At 36.6% G+C, this 14,746-nt stretch overlaps 1 protein-coding gene across 1 annotated transcript in view; it reads right to left on the reverse strand.

The window, feature by feature from the left end:
- The window catches only part of LOC137501038 (zinc finger protein 260-like), a 114,751-nt gene that overhangs the window by 46,214 nt on the left and 53,791 nt on the right, over positions 1-14,746 (reverse strand). The window contains exons 4-6 of the mRNA XM_068227898.1: positions 13,583-13,676; positions 10,267-10,395; positions 7,836-7,931 (exon numbers count right to left, since the gene is read on the reverse strand). Of these exons, the coding sequence (XP_068083999.1) occupies positions 7,836-7,931; positions 10,267-10,395; positions 13,583-13,676 (319 nt within the window). The remainder of the gene's footprint in view (positions 1-7,835; positions 7,932-10,266; positions 10,396-13,582; positions 13,677-14,746) is intronic.

Below are 14,746 nucleotides of genomic sequence, written 5' to 3' on the forward strand. Positions count from 1 at the left end.
TTCAAGACTTCTGTGTAGACAACTGTGTTTCCTACATGGGTGAATCACAGGAAGCAATCAAAATTTGGGAAGAACTACAAAACCTACTCAATCTTAGAGGCTTCAATTTATGGAAGTGGAACTCTACTGGCCCAGTCTAACTGAATTCATTTTCAGCTCAACACAGACAGATGTAAGCAAATTAACTCAAATATGATGATAATTATGTGTTAAAAACATCATGAATAGTCTGGGCACCATTTCACAATCAATTTAACCCGATGAGTGGTACGCCTGCCTATAGATGGGCTGATGCGGCCTGTCCACCAGTCTATAGACGGTGTGCGAGTATTTTAATTTTTTTTAGTTTCCCCGTCCACTTTTGAGTGCGAATTTGATCTGTGACATGTTCTGCCCTCCGTTAGGCATCATGTAGACCTAACTGATCAGAGATTATAGCTTCGGGAAGTAACTTACAGAGCTTTTTGTAGAAGTCTGTGGAGTTCATCTGTGATGTAAACAAACATGGCGGATCAACAATCTCTTTGCTCTTGCAGCGATGTTATTTTGGATCACAGAATCTTTCAGTTATTAACCACAGCAGAAAGTGATGATGGAGATAATCATTTTAAGGAATTGTTAAGCGATTTTGAAAGTGAGAGTGATAGAGAGAGTGCCGAAAATATTGTATGTGAGAGAGAAACAGAGCCTCTTCCTAAACAAAAGAAGAAAAACACGGTGAGTACAAGAGCTATTTCATCACTAACTTCGTGGCGGATGGATTACTTTTCTTCACCAGAGTTTCAGGTAACTGTGAAAGGCTCTGAGAGCCAAGTAGTGTTTAATGACAACCCGAAAATCATTGATTTTCAGAAACTTTTGTGCCAGTGGAGTTGGTTCAGATAGTTGAACAAATCGGCATCACAAACAACCAGTAGAAAACATTTAAGTATCACCACCTTCCAGGTTTGGAAAGTATTTTAAAATATCAACTTATATACTTCTAAGGAGTTACATGTATTACTTGCCTACAGATTTTCGGAAATGATATCACTTTGGGCTCTTTACTTTGTTTAAAGATAATGCACACATGGGCACATAAGTGTAATTATGCTTTCTCTCAAAATAATATCAAACATAAGTGTAGGAGTTTCCATTTGCATTTAGATTTATAAACAACCAACATTTATAAACATTTTAAGCTAATCACCCCACTGATAAGTGAAAAATTGAGGCTTCTATAAAAATTTTACATATGAATGAAAGAACTCACCACTGAGGTACCAAACAGTCAACTGGTTACTCAGCACTTAAAAGGTTAATGTCATATGTAACGTGAGAAAAGAACACGTACCTTATACAACCGCTTTGTCTAAAACATTGTTCAATCAAGAAATGTATCTATCTTCAATTCATTAGGACTTGTAGGTCCAACTGACTCTCTATGGAAGCCTGCGGTAAGAATGTATATGTTAGATCATTTAGCAATGAAGCTTGAGTGATGACAACGCTGCAGTGTGTAAAATGCAAGTAGTAGTGGTTAAAAGCTCTCCCTTCAATGTCACAGATTTGCAGAGCCTTACGCAAGAAGACATTAAAGTTTCCAAGTACACATTGTGGCATTATAATTAAAGGACATTTTTATGTTCCTCAAAAAAATTTTCATTTTGTTTAAATTTGTCAAATTATTGTTAACTGAAACTCTTAATTAGTGATTGGATTTAAATTTTAATACAACTCTGGCCAGTCATTTTCTCATTGGATACTTTATGGCACATCATTGGATATAAACATTGCAACTGGTTGAATCTGCATGGCATTCATCAACTGTTTGTGTACTGCTGTCTATTGCCATTGTTTTAAACCCTGGGATTTGAGCTGTGAATCTCTCACCAACAAGATGCCTGTTGATTTAGCTCCATCTAAGATCACCTATATTGGATCCGAGCGTATCTTTTAACCACCCCAGTATGACTAACCAGCGCACCTTGACCGGTTTTTTACTTAAAACCTAGACATCGGTGGTAGTTTTGGCTATATTGACCTGTTAACTTAATCTTCCAATGTGAGCATTATGTTCTTCTTCTGTGCAAGCCTGTTGCCAAGGCATTATTGGAATTTTTAACAGTAAGTCATGTGAAGGATTTTCCTTATGCATCATCGTCATCTCCTTTGGTTGGTCAAATTCTGCATAAACCGTTTATTCCTCCGCAGGTCTTTAAGTTCACCGCTATGAAGAAGCTTCATTAATTGTGCTAAACAAAATGTCAGATCAGTGCACGATATTATTGCTGTAATTCACTTCATAAGTCCCATTCACCTTGAAACATTTTAATAGGGTTGTGACACTGTACATTGAACACTTTCAGGTTGTCTCCATGAATTACTGATCGGTACTTCTTGCCAGTGAAGAACAGACCTCTGAAGGAATTATAAAACCTTAATGGAACATCCATTGGTTGCAACTAACTTGTTCAGACCTTTAAAGTATATAATTTCTAGGCTCAAGGCGCCTTTGAATGCAACAGTTTTAATCCTCCATATATCGAGCAGTCTGCGTTATATATATCGATCAGCGAGGTCTTATTTATCAAACATGATATTTATATATCGAACAGCAAGGTTTCAAACACCGAAGAGAAATGTTTAAATCACTTTACCTTTAGACATTATAACGTTGCAATAACATGAACAAAATAGAAAAACCTACAAGCAGTTTTCCAGTCAGTGCCAGCTGCTGAAGCCTGTCGCACTCCTCTGGGGCAAAGATGAATGACTGACAGGTGAAATGAAATGATAGTGGTGATGATGCTTGTTGTTTTAAGGGGCCTAACATCGAAGGTCATCAGCCCCAAATGATAGTGGAGAGTGTTGCTGGAATGAAAGATGACAGAAAACCACAGTACCTGGAGAAAAACCTGTTTGCCTCTGCTATGTCCAGCACAAATTGCACATGGAGTGACCAGGATTTGAAACAGGGAACCCAGCGGTGAGAGGCAGACGTGCTGACGCCTGAAGCACGAAGGCTCTCTGAATGGAACCAAATGATTCTTAAATATGAATCACAAAAGTAGAGGAGGCTATATTAATACATACGGTACTCAAATATCTTGAAAAACACTAAAATCACTTTCTTATCTTTAACTTACCAGAGAGAGCAGAACATGTCTTTGATCATCCTTGTTTCTTTTCTTTCTCTTCAATTCTTCCTGGTATTCCTTTTAAGATATTGCGTATATTTTCTTTAATATAAACTGATGAGGCTTTTATGGTATTTGGAGAATTTTGAGAAAATGTTTGAAAGAATCCATGCTATTACTTGAGGTGGGTGAGCATGCAAGTTCCAAAGTAGTTTCACGCTCATTGAATAATTTTGGCTTGAGAACTTTTATTCCGCACCTCAAAATGACAGCACCAGGAAGATCCTACTTGGGAGAAGGTACTTCTAAACATTTATCAATCCACGTAACATTATCTCTGCCCTGATCATCATCTTTTTCTGATGAACTATCTGTCATCGTTTCATTTTGATCAGCCAATATCATTTCACGTGTTGAATTGTACCAAGTTTAAACACTTTTCTAATTAGCTTACAAATATGGTTCACCATCATTCTGCTTTTCTCCATCATGTCATTGAATTTATCAAAATAACAAGGAGGAAAGAATTCTTCTAGTTCATCTTTAACTTCTTATTGGAAGTGAAAGGGGATGAAGGGCTGCCTTCGTCACTCTCTCGCTGTTGCATTCCCACTGGGGTTTTCAAAATATCTGCAACACATTTCGTGTAGTCCACAGCATCGGGATGTAGTGGATAGAGACCAAACTTACGAAAGGCGCTTTTCACAATATCTGGCCTAACAGCATCATTCTACTCTTTAACATGGGTGCAAAATTTACCTTGGTTTCTGATTAAGTGAGAAATTGTATTTTCTCATCTTAGAAAGCATTTCTCCATGCTCAGTTTAGAGGTGTAAATACATCAACATCTGTGGTTGCAGAAGATGGGTAGCATTAGGGAAAAGAGAGTAAAATATTCTTCCATGGTTATGAAAAAATTCACCAACATCAAGGGATAAATATCTCCTGTGTCTATCAAGAAGTAGAATTGTTATTTTCTCTACATCTAGCCATGACCTAAAATGTTGAAGGTAGTACAGAAATGTTGGGGCAATCATCCAGTCACCTTCAGTTTTCTCGTAGATCCATGGCTCCCGTACACTGAAGTCGTATGTTGCTAAAGATGATCACTGTTGGGGCACAACGCCTGCTGGCACTGTTATGCCTACCTTCTCTTTAGAGGTTCCTGTAAATGGAACCTGTTCCATCTCACTCCAAGGTACTTTCTCGAAACCTTTAGAAACAGAAAACTTGCCTGGTCTGCATTGAAGATCCTGCTTGGATCTTCCATAATTGACCTTCCATCCTCAGATTCCAGGTAGCACGACAGTCCCACAACCAACCACGCATTCTCTCTTCCGGGATAGATGCTCTGCCCTTGCTAAAGGATTCTGCTGATCCATTAAACTTCTGAACCAGGTTTTACCAAGTCCTCCATGCCTAAATGATGTGTTCCTTCCTCATGTGTGCACAATTTGCTGAATAGTGTCAAGTTAATTATTTTTCTTCAACGGAAATCCTTTCTTAGCCATGATTATTAATTCACTAATGCACTTCTCGTCTCATGGACTCAAGAACGGCTTCTGGGCAAGGGCAGTCTGAATCTTCTGATGCCCAGATAGATTGTCGTTTAACGTTGTTAAAGGGACCTGGTATGGTTTAGATGCTTGCCTTTTGGACATCATACCGGACTTAACCTGTTGAACAGCTTCAGTCAAGGCAGATAATGTATACTGACAATTTTTCATGTTTTCAACAGGTTTAAGCCTTGGCTTTTGGGACATTTCCCCTGTTTGGCATCTTAATTTTAACCACTCTCATACCTCTGAACACTGTTTAAGGAAAATAAGCAAGAACTGCAAAATTGATCTTTTTCTGTTTCCTAGTTTTAAATGGCTAAAATGTAATAAAAATGTATTTTTTCCAGGAGTGGGAGGGCAACTGCCCCCGCAAATCCACTCTTCTTCAAGACCACTTCATTTGCTGATGATGAGAATGCTTGGAAAGAGACAGGATTGTTAAGTAAAGTGATTAACAACATACAACATCAAAGAGACATAAATGAGTTTATTTTGGACATTTATTTGGTAATTTGCTTAGCCATTTATTCTAAATTTTATTTCATTTCTCTTGGGTTATTTATGGTCCAGTTTCACCTCATTCTTTTCTTTGCCTGAAACCAAAATTTCCATTATTGTGAGATTTTGTCTTACGATTAGATAATGCTGCCTTACCATCTTATTGTTGTTGGTGGTGGTGATTACTGAATTTTGTGACTTGATACCTTGGTTATGATGTATGGTTTTGTTGGTGTATTTAATGTATCAAAACTTTGTCATGATTATGATTTTACTGAATTTTGTTGGATTTTCAGTATTTAATTTTCTGCTTTCTGGTTAAAATTAATTTTGTTTCTATTATGTTAAATTTCTTTGCATCAATTCCTATTTTCACCTTGTTTATCCTTAAATTATCTATATGCATTATACTTCTTGGTTCTCCTCTTGTGCATGTTTTATATTCTTATTGGCTTGCAGATACCCTCAAATATTCACTAAAGTTCCTTTCTTGGTGTGAATAAATTTTTATCTAAGGCAATTAAGTTCAGTTGTGTAAAATATAGGGACACCCCTACCCGGAAATTGTATACAGGAGCGGTATCGTATATTGTGCACATGACAAGAATATAGCTCCTGTAGATAAGAAGACTACTCATAATTCTTCAAATTTCAATGCCACGTTCGAAAGACGCTGAAATTGTAAACATATATTAAACAACCAATCTAAATTTCTCTTATCGTAACTGGTATCTAAATTATGTCTGCTGTATGCCATCTGATATCCGAGATCTTTCTAGATGCTATTTATTATAAATTCCATAAATTTTAATTTTTATATCTTTTATTTATCCTCCCACCGTTCTTAATATTATATTCAGTTTTGGTCTTTATACCATGGCATATGTTGTTATTTCTGGTAATTGTTCTATTTCTTGTACTGTGTAAGATCCACTTCTCAGTTGCAGTCAGTTCCTGCCCAGGTATTCCATCACTTCCAGTCCTGTCTTGTGCTTTGTGGCATCCCTCAGAAGTTCGTGTGATGTTCGCATTGGGATAACCGCTGAACCGTCTTGTTGTTGAGCTTGCAATTGACACTGATGCTTGTTGTGTTATGCTCTCACTTGTTTTGCTGTTGTGGTGTTCAATTGTTGGTACACCACAAAATGAGTGGTACCATATGCTGTCCGATGACAAACCCTCTGACTTAGTGCCCAACAATTAACAGTGAACATAATCTTCAACAATTCACTTTGTTGGCATGGTCCAAAATGGTTAAACGAAGATGCCTTGGGTTGGCCGAAATCAAAACGTGATGTTCAAATTTATCTCGCAGAATAAAAAATGCCACCAATACTTGTTACAACCATGCACAATGATCTGTACATAACAAACGTTTCAAAATAAAAAAGCACAAGGAGTAGTTGCTTATTGTTTGCGAGTTGCTTCACATTGTTGTAAACTACCCATGGAGTGAAATTAAAGTTCACAGTTCATATTGAATTTGAACATTGTCCAAATTCTAGTAGAGTAAAAACACCACATCTATCTGCATCCATACCATCATCTATCAAAGCTAATATAAGTTAATGTTCATGGCAGAACACCTTCGACTACTTCATCCAGACACTCCACTCTAAAACACATCTCTAATTCAAAAATAAAATATCTGCATCCCATCAGCAAAAGATACAATAAAGAAGCCACAATCATGCACGTCACAAGTGTTGCAAGTTGAATGCTAATACTTCTGTAAAATTAATGTGAATTACACCAAGGGTGCATGTAGCACCAACGCATCCATTCCTTAACACTGGAATAAACTATTCTGGAACAATGTTCATAAAAAATGTAGTGAGGTCGGGCAAGACCAGACTGGCTAGCTACCAAGGCTGTCTACATAGACATGATACCTGATCTGACCACAACTACATTTCTCACTGCTCTTCGTCAACTTCATTCTCATAGAAGTCAACCCCCGAACATTTACAGCGATAACGGGAAGAAGGTCTTTGGGGCAGCTAAAGAAATCAAGGAAATTCTGCAAGACAATCCACATAAAAAACAATAATTCTCTGCAACTGCAGGCATCGGACTGACATGGCATTTCATCCCTCCTGCAGCGTCACACTTTGGTGGAATCTGGAAAACAGCAGTCAAGTGTCTGATATATCACCTCAGAAGTGTGATGGTTACTTATTGCTTCACCTACAATGAAATGACCACTCTTGTAACACATACATCCTCTCAACGTAGTTAAATATTAGCCCTTGCGACAATTCTTATGTAACTACCATATTTTCTCTCATAATTAACGTCCTTGGATAATTTACACATCCCAATATTTTTGCTCAACAGTAATAAAAGAACATATCTTATAGCAAATTTGTGTTTGAAGATATTTATGCAGTTAAAAGTATTAGTAGCAATAATGCCAGTTCCAAAATGATATGCACTAGAGGTCTCTGGAGCCATCCCATCTGCTACATCATACCTAATGCAAGATCTTGGAACAACTTGAATGAAATATGAAAATTAGGCAAGCAAACAGTCAATCTCATGAAAAAGTATATTTTCCATAGTACTATCAATCATACATATCGAAATGAAGGGTCAACCATTGATATCGGTTGAGCCACATTCTAATCATTTTCATTACATGACAATGGCTTATCATTACCTCAAATGAACAATCCTCTGTTGGCCCTGGCACTGTTAACTCTGATTTGGCTTCTTTTTTCATAGTTATAATTTGTGTTACATGTTCAATACTTTCCTGTGGAAAAGAAAATATATTAGGTAAGCACGTAACACATTTCTACAAATACAGTCACCAACAAAAGAGCATGGTAATACTTTAACAGCCAGTTTTCAGTTATTTTCAAAATTTTGCTAACGTTTATAGAAGGTTTCTAATAGGAGACAATTCTTAAAACCAAAGGCTGTACTGAGATTGGTGTTACTATCCTTGCTCACACCTAATGTCATGGAAAGGACAAGAAGGTATATTGCATCCAACCAGAGATGGAATTGGAGCCATCTTGCACAGAATTTTGAAAGTATGCAGCCACAGACATAAACACTAAAAAATATGAACTGTTTTTATATGTCCAATCATATCAAAATTATATTAGAGGTTGTTTGAACCACTTAAAAGTGTTAAACGTTTCTAAATCTGTTGACATATAGTGAGAAATATAAATACTACATACTCAGCATAGAGTTTGTTTACAGAGAGATTAAAATACCTTGAAATATCTTAAGCACATTCTCCACTCCGGTTTTGCCGAACTCAAAAAATGAAAAAAAAAACAACATGAAAGAAGCAGGCTTTTAAGTCAAATTTCAGGGAAAAGTGTGATGTGGGCCGGACACAAAGCAACTACAAATGAAATGTTTTACAACTACAAGAATGTTACGTAGTGTTCTCTGAGAACACCATCAGTGCTGAGCCAGCAGTGTTGGCAAGTAGATCTGCCGTTTCAGAGCCTCTTTCATGATCTACTAGGATGTGATGAAAGGAAGACACAATGGACATTTGGAGAACTTTGATTTCTTATTATATGAAATTCTTTAAAAGGTACGGTGTAGGTCTTTGGACATTCAATGCATCATTTATGAACATTTATGAAGAAAAAAGTTGGCACACATTTCTCTAACGTAATTTTGATGTTTTTACAAGAGGTGGTGTTAGAATGATGCGCACGAATTCAGTATAACTAAAAACATGTGCTGGGATAATTCAGCTTCTTCAAATACCTTTAGACTGAACCCAAGTCACACTTGCCAACATGAAATTAGCATGTTATCACTTTAGCCTCTGAGCTATCAGATGAAGGTGCACTGAACTGAAAGCCACACTCAGAAGATCGCAATGGACTGTGTTTTGACTGCATTTCCACCTTCAATATAGTGTTTGCTTTAGACATGCTATACTGTGACAGTATTTTACTATGTGCTCACCCACATTAGTAACATTGTATAGAAGTTTAAATGATGAAAATTTTACCTGGAACATCTTGCAAAGGAAGAATGTGTTCACTATGAGAGCCAGGGACCTACCAGCAATAACCTAATTAAATGTAGCACCAACCATTGTCCATCAGTTGAGCAGCTAGTAGCATTGCAATAGGCTGATATAAAAGGAAGTGATGTCAATCCCACAAATATACAATTAGCAAACCAAGCAGAATAAAGACAACCACACAACCTTCTGAAAGCTATATCAATATCCTACAACAGTTAATCAAAAACAATAGACAGTCAATCCATGGGTACTTAACACATGAAAGGCACTAAAGCCTTCATCTTGAGACACTGCCTATCATAACTTTGTCACTAGCTGGACCTGACAAAGGCTCCTTCACTATCAAACACAAAACACTCATTCAGCTTTACACCACTATCAAATATAAAATGCACTGTTGTGAAAATGAAAACCTTCAACCTGTTTTCCAGTCAGAGACCAGCTCAGGGATGGAATGAATGAAGACCCCATCCCCACTGCCAAAGCTTGTCGCACTCCCCTGGGGCAATGATTAATGACTGACAGATGAAATGATATTGGAGAGTGTTGCTGGAATGAAAGATGACAAGAAAAATCAGAGTATCTGGAGATAAACCTGTCCCGCCTCCACTTTGTCCAGCACAAATCTCACATGGAGTGACCGGGATTTGAACCACAGAACTCAGCAGTGAGAGGCCAATGCACTGCCGCCTGAGACACAGAGGCATAGAATGCACTGCTGTCTCCCTAGTAAATGCTAGAGGTCAAATTGGCCACTTTATGGCCATAACCTGGGGGCTTATGCCAACAGAACCCTTTTGCTTACCCATGAACAATGATTTTGTCACTAGCCAGACCCAAATATGTACATCAGTACTACTGTTTTTAGTTCCTAAGTGTTGGCAGCCTTTTGTAGCGTGCTGTGATGTATTTCCAGATAACGAAACGTAACAGAGACATACCACGCCTAAATGCTCATGCTGCAAGTGGTGACTGCTGGTGTTAATATTGGGTAAGCACATAGTAAATTTTGCCACTGCCAAATTTATTCAGTTACTCAGGGTTAAATTCTGATCCTTATAAACTTATCTGGAATGAGATTTACAAGTGAAGCATTTCCCGTTGTTTCAAGCCAGACTGGTTCCTCTTTGATATTTGTTTCCATGTCCATTTCAGACTGCAGTGAAGTAGTTAGAAGGTACTTGGCTCGTTGATTACTTCCAATGACCTTACACTGAAAAGAAAGGCCAGAAAATATATACCATTTTGCTGTCATTATTATTCAGATTATTTGTCAACAGACTAAACAACAAGCCTGTAATATTACATAATTGTCAATATCATGATCATAGCAAAAACCCTCAAATTTCACATGACTGTTGATATTGTGTTCATACCTATAGAGCCACAAGTTCTCTATGACTGATACTACTATCATAGACAAGGACCTCCAGTTTTATATGACTGTCATTACAGTGACCACTTCCATAGAACATCTAATTTAACATGACTGTGAATACAGTGATAAATTCCATAGGATATCTAATTTAACATGACTGTGAATACAGTGATAAATTCCATAGGATATCTAATTTAACATGACTATGAATACAGTGATAAATTCCATAGGAAACCTAACTTAACATGACTGTCAATACAGTGATAAATTCCATAGGATATCTAATTTAACATGACTATGAATACAGTGATAAATTCCATAGGAAACCTAACTTAACATGACTGTCAATACAGTGATAAATTCCATAGGATATCTAATTTAACATGACTATCAATACAGTGATAAATTCCATAGGAAACCTAACTTAACATGACTGTCAATACAGTGATAAATTCCATAGGATATCTAATTTAACATGACTATCAATACAGTGATAAATTCCATAGGAAACCTAACTTAACATGACTGTCAATACAGTGATAAATTCCATAGGATATCTAATTTAACATGACTATGAATACAGTGATAAATTCCATAGGAAACCTAACTTAACATGACTGTCAATACAGTGATAAATTCCATAGGATATCTAATTTAACATGACTGTGAATACAGTGATAAATTCCATAGGATATCTAATTTAACATGACTGTGAATACAGTTTTAAATTCCATAGGATATCTGATTTAACATGACTATGAATACAGTGATAAATTCCATAGGATATCTAATTTAACATGACTATGAATACAGTGATAAATTCCATAGGATATCTAATTTAACATGACTGTGAATACAGTGATAAATTCCATAGGATATCTAATTTAACATGACTGTCAATACAGTGATAAATTCCATAGGATATCTAATTTAACATGACTGTGAATACAGTTTTAAATTCCATAGGATATCTAATTTAACATGACTGTGAGTACAGTGATAAATTCCACAGGATATCTAATTTAACATGACTGTGAATACAGTGATAAATTCCACAGGATATCTAATTTAACATGACTGTCAATACAGTGATAAATTCCACAGGATATCTAATTTAACATGACTGTCAATACAGTGATAAATTCCATAGGATATCTAATTTAACATGACTGTGAATACAGTGATAAATTCCATAGGATATCTAATTTAACATGACTGTCAATACCGTGACCACTTCCGTAGGATATGTAATTTAACATGACTGTCAATACAGTGATCACTTCCATAGGATATCTAATTTAACATGACTGTGAATACAGTGACCACTTCCATAGCATATGTAATTTAACATGACTGTCAATACAGTGATAAGTTCCATAGGATATGTAATTTAACATGACTGTCAATACAGTGATCACTTCCATAGGATATGTAGTTTAACATGACTGTTAATACAGTGATCACTTCCATCGGACATCTAATTTAACATGACTGTTAATACAGTGATCACTTCCATAGGATATGTAATTTAACATGACTGTCAATACAGTGATCACTTCCATAGGATATCTAATTTAACATGACTGTCAATACAGTGATAAATTCCATAGGATATCTAATTTAACATGACTGTCAATACAGTGACCACTTCCATAGGATATGTAATTTAACATGACTGTCAATACAGTGACCACTTCCATAGGATATGTAATTTAACATGACTGTCAATACAGTGATCACTTCCATAGGATATCTAATTTAACATGACTGTCAATACAGTGACCACTTCCATAGCATATGTAATTTAACATGACTGTCAATACAGTGATCACTTCCATAGGATATGTAATTTAACATGACTGTCAATACAGTGACCACTTCCATAGACATGACCGACGATATCGTGATCATAGCCAACAACCCCCAGTTTTACACGACAGCTAATATCACAATCATACATTTTTACATAGAAATGGAACCACAGCAGGATGAGTTTTCAATTTGAAAGCTCAAGGTAATTAACTGAAACTAACTGAACAATTCCCAGTGCCCTGAGTTTTGTTCTATCAAACTTTTACTTCTTATGATCAAATTCTCACAAACATTCTCCTCACATCAACTTGATTCAATATCTCTTTATCTGAGGCATGTTCTATCCATCTGATCTTCAACAACTTCCCATAACACCACATTTCAAAGGGTTCAACTCCATTTTTCTCAGCACCATTTATTATCCATGTTTCTCTCTCATACAGTGCCATACACCACACTAAATGTTTTTCATCTGCTGAATCTAAGGAACATAATGGAGAAAAGATTAGAGTTCAGGCAGGATTTAGTGATGATATTTATAGATATTGAGAAGGCATATAACTGTGTACCACAGCAACTTATCTTGGATGCATTAATAAAAAATGTAGGCAGGCAGAGCAGAAAAAATTTATCAAAGCCATATATGAAAAGTGAGCAATTAGTATGAAAACTACGATAGGATAAACAAACTGGTCCAACATAGCAACAGAACTTCATCAAGGATGTGTATTATCCCCTCTACTCTTCATTATAGTCATGGATGAAATCCACAAGAGTGTACAACATGAAATGGGAAGCATAGAGGAAAAAGCCCTACTCTTTGCATATGACACTGTAATATGGGGAGAAGATGAAACGGGAGTACAAAAACAAGATACAGTATTGAATCAGGAGGTAGAGGAATATGGAATAAAGTAAGTGCAGAGAAGTGTACTGTAGCAGTGGTGATGAGAGGTAATAGAGAAGAAAGAGAGAATATTTAAGTAAATGGAAGAGGATTTGAATTTGTGGAAATATTCAAGTATTTGTGGGGTATACTTGCAGATGAGAAAATAACATATAACAATAGTTATTTGCTTTACAGCCCACTAACTACTTTTTACAGATTTTGGAGACACCAAGCTGCCAGAATTTAGTCCTGCAGGAATTCTTATGTGCCAGTAAATTACCTACATGAGGTTGATGTATATTTCCACCTTCAAACACTTACAGACTGAGCCACGTTCAAACCTGCCAAGTTGGAGTCAGAAGGCAAGCGCTTCAACCGTCTGAGCCACTCAGCCCGGTGATGATGGGAAAATAAACTGAAAATTGCAAAGAGAACTGAACAAGTTTTACCAACGTGTGAGATTTATAGTGTGGAACTGAAACATACTAAAGAAATGCAAGAAAATTCTGTATCCAATGTGTTACACTCCAATTTTGATATATGCGACAGCACATGGACAGCAATGAAATATGATGAAAACAGAATCCAAGCAGCCAAAATGAAATTCCTTACAAGAATAACAGGGAAGGCATGAAAGGATAAAAACAGAAAAATAGAAATCAGGGAGAGAATTGGAATTTCTAAACTGCAGGACAAGGTAGAGACCAGTAACCAGAAATGGTATTGACACATGATGAGATTGGAAGAGGATAGAGCTCCAATAAGAGTATTTAGAGAGAAAGTAATAGGAGAAAGACAACAGGAAACGCCCAGAAAGAGGTGGATGGATACCATGAAGGAGAGTACAGGGGAGAGAGGAGTAAAAGTAAGAGAAATATTGGAGGAAGGAAGGGAGTGATGGAAAGAGAGAAAACTGAGGTCCTTGATTCACAAGTCAACCAAAAAGACTGGAAACAGAAAATGAAGATGAATATTTTCAACGGAAGACCAAAATGTATACAACACTGCCATCAACTCATTCCATCGAACAAATGCTACCAACGTATCATTATTTGTCTCAGCATGTCATGTCTAATAACAAAACCGAGGGGTGCTTACGAGAGCGCCCCTTGAAGGGAGTTCCACGTCAGGCAATTGGTATAAATGTTTAGCAGTTTTTATTGCTCCCTGGTGGTACGAAACTTGTCTGTGTAGAATACCTCAAGTGGTGCCTCACCTAATTCATTTCATTCAAGAGCAGTGTTTGTTAGTCAATGATATTTTACTGTAAAAGTATACAAACCATAAATTTCTCACACATGTAATATGGGCTTCCTTCCTGTCACCAATTGCACTGATTCTTACTTATTGCATGGGAACAGTTTTCTGTGTAAAAATATATCTATTCAGGAAACTATGAACAAAGGTATTTTGTATATTTCAACATTGGGGACACTTCCTAAGTGTGCCAAGTTTACTCGTCCTGGCCATCAATGGTTATTCTGT

The sequence above is a fragment of the Anabrus simplex genome, chromosome 5 (assembly GCF_040414725.1).
Source record: "Anabrus simplex isolate iqAnaSimp1 chromosome 5, ASM4041472v1, whole genome shotgun sequence".
NCBI lineage: Eukaryota > Metazoa > Arthropoda > Insecta > Orthoptera > Tettigoniidae > Anabrus > Anabrus simplex.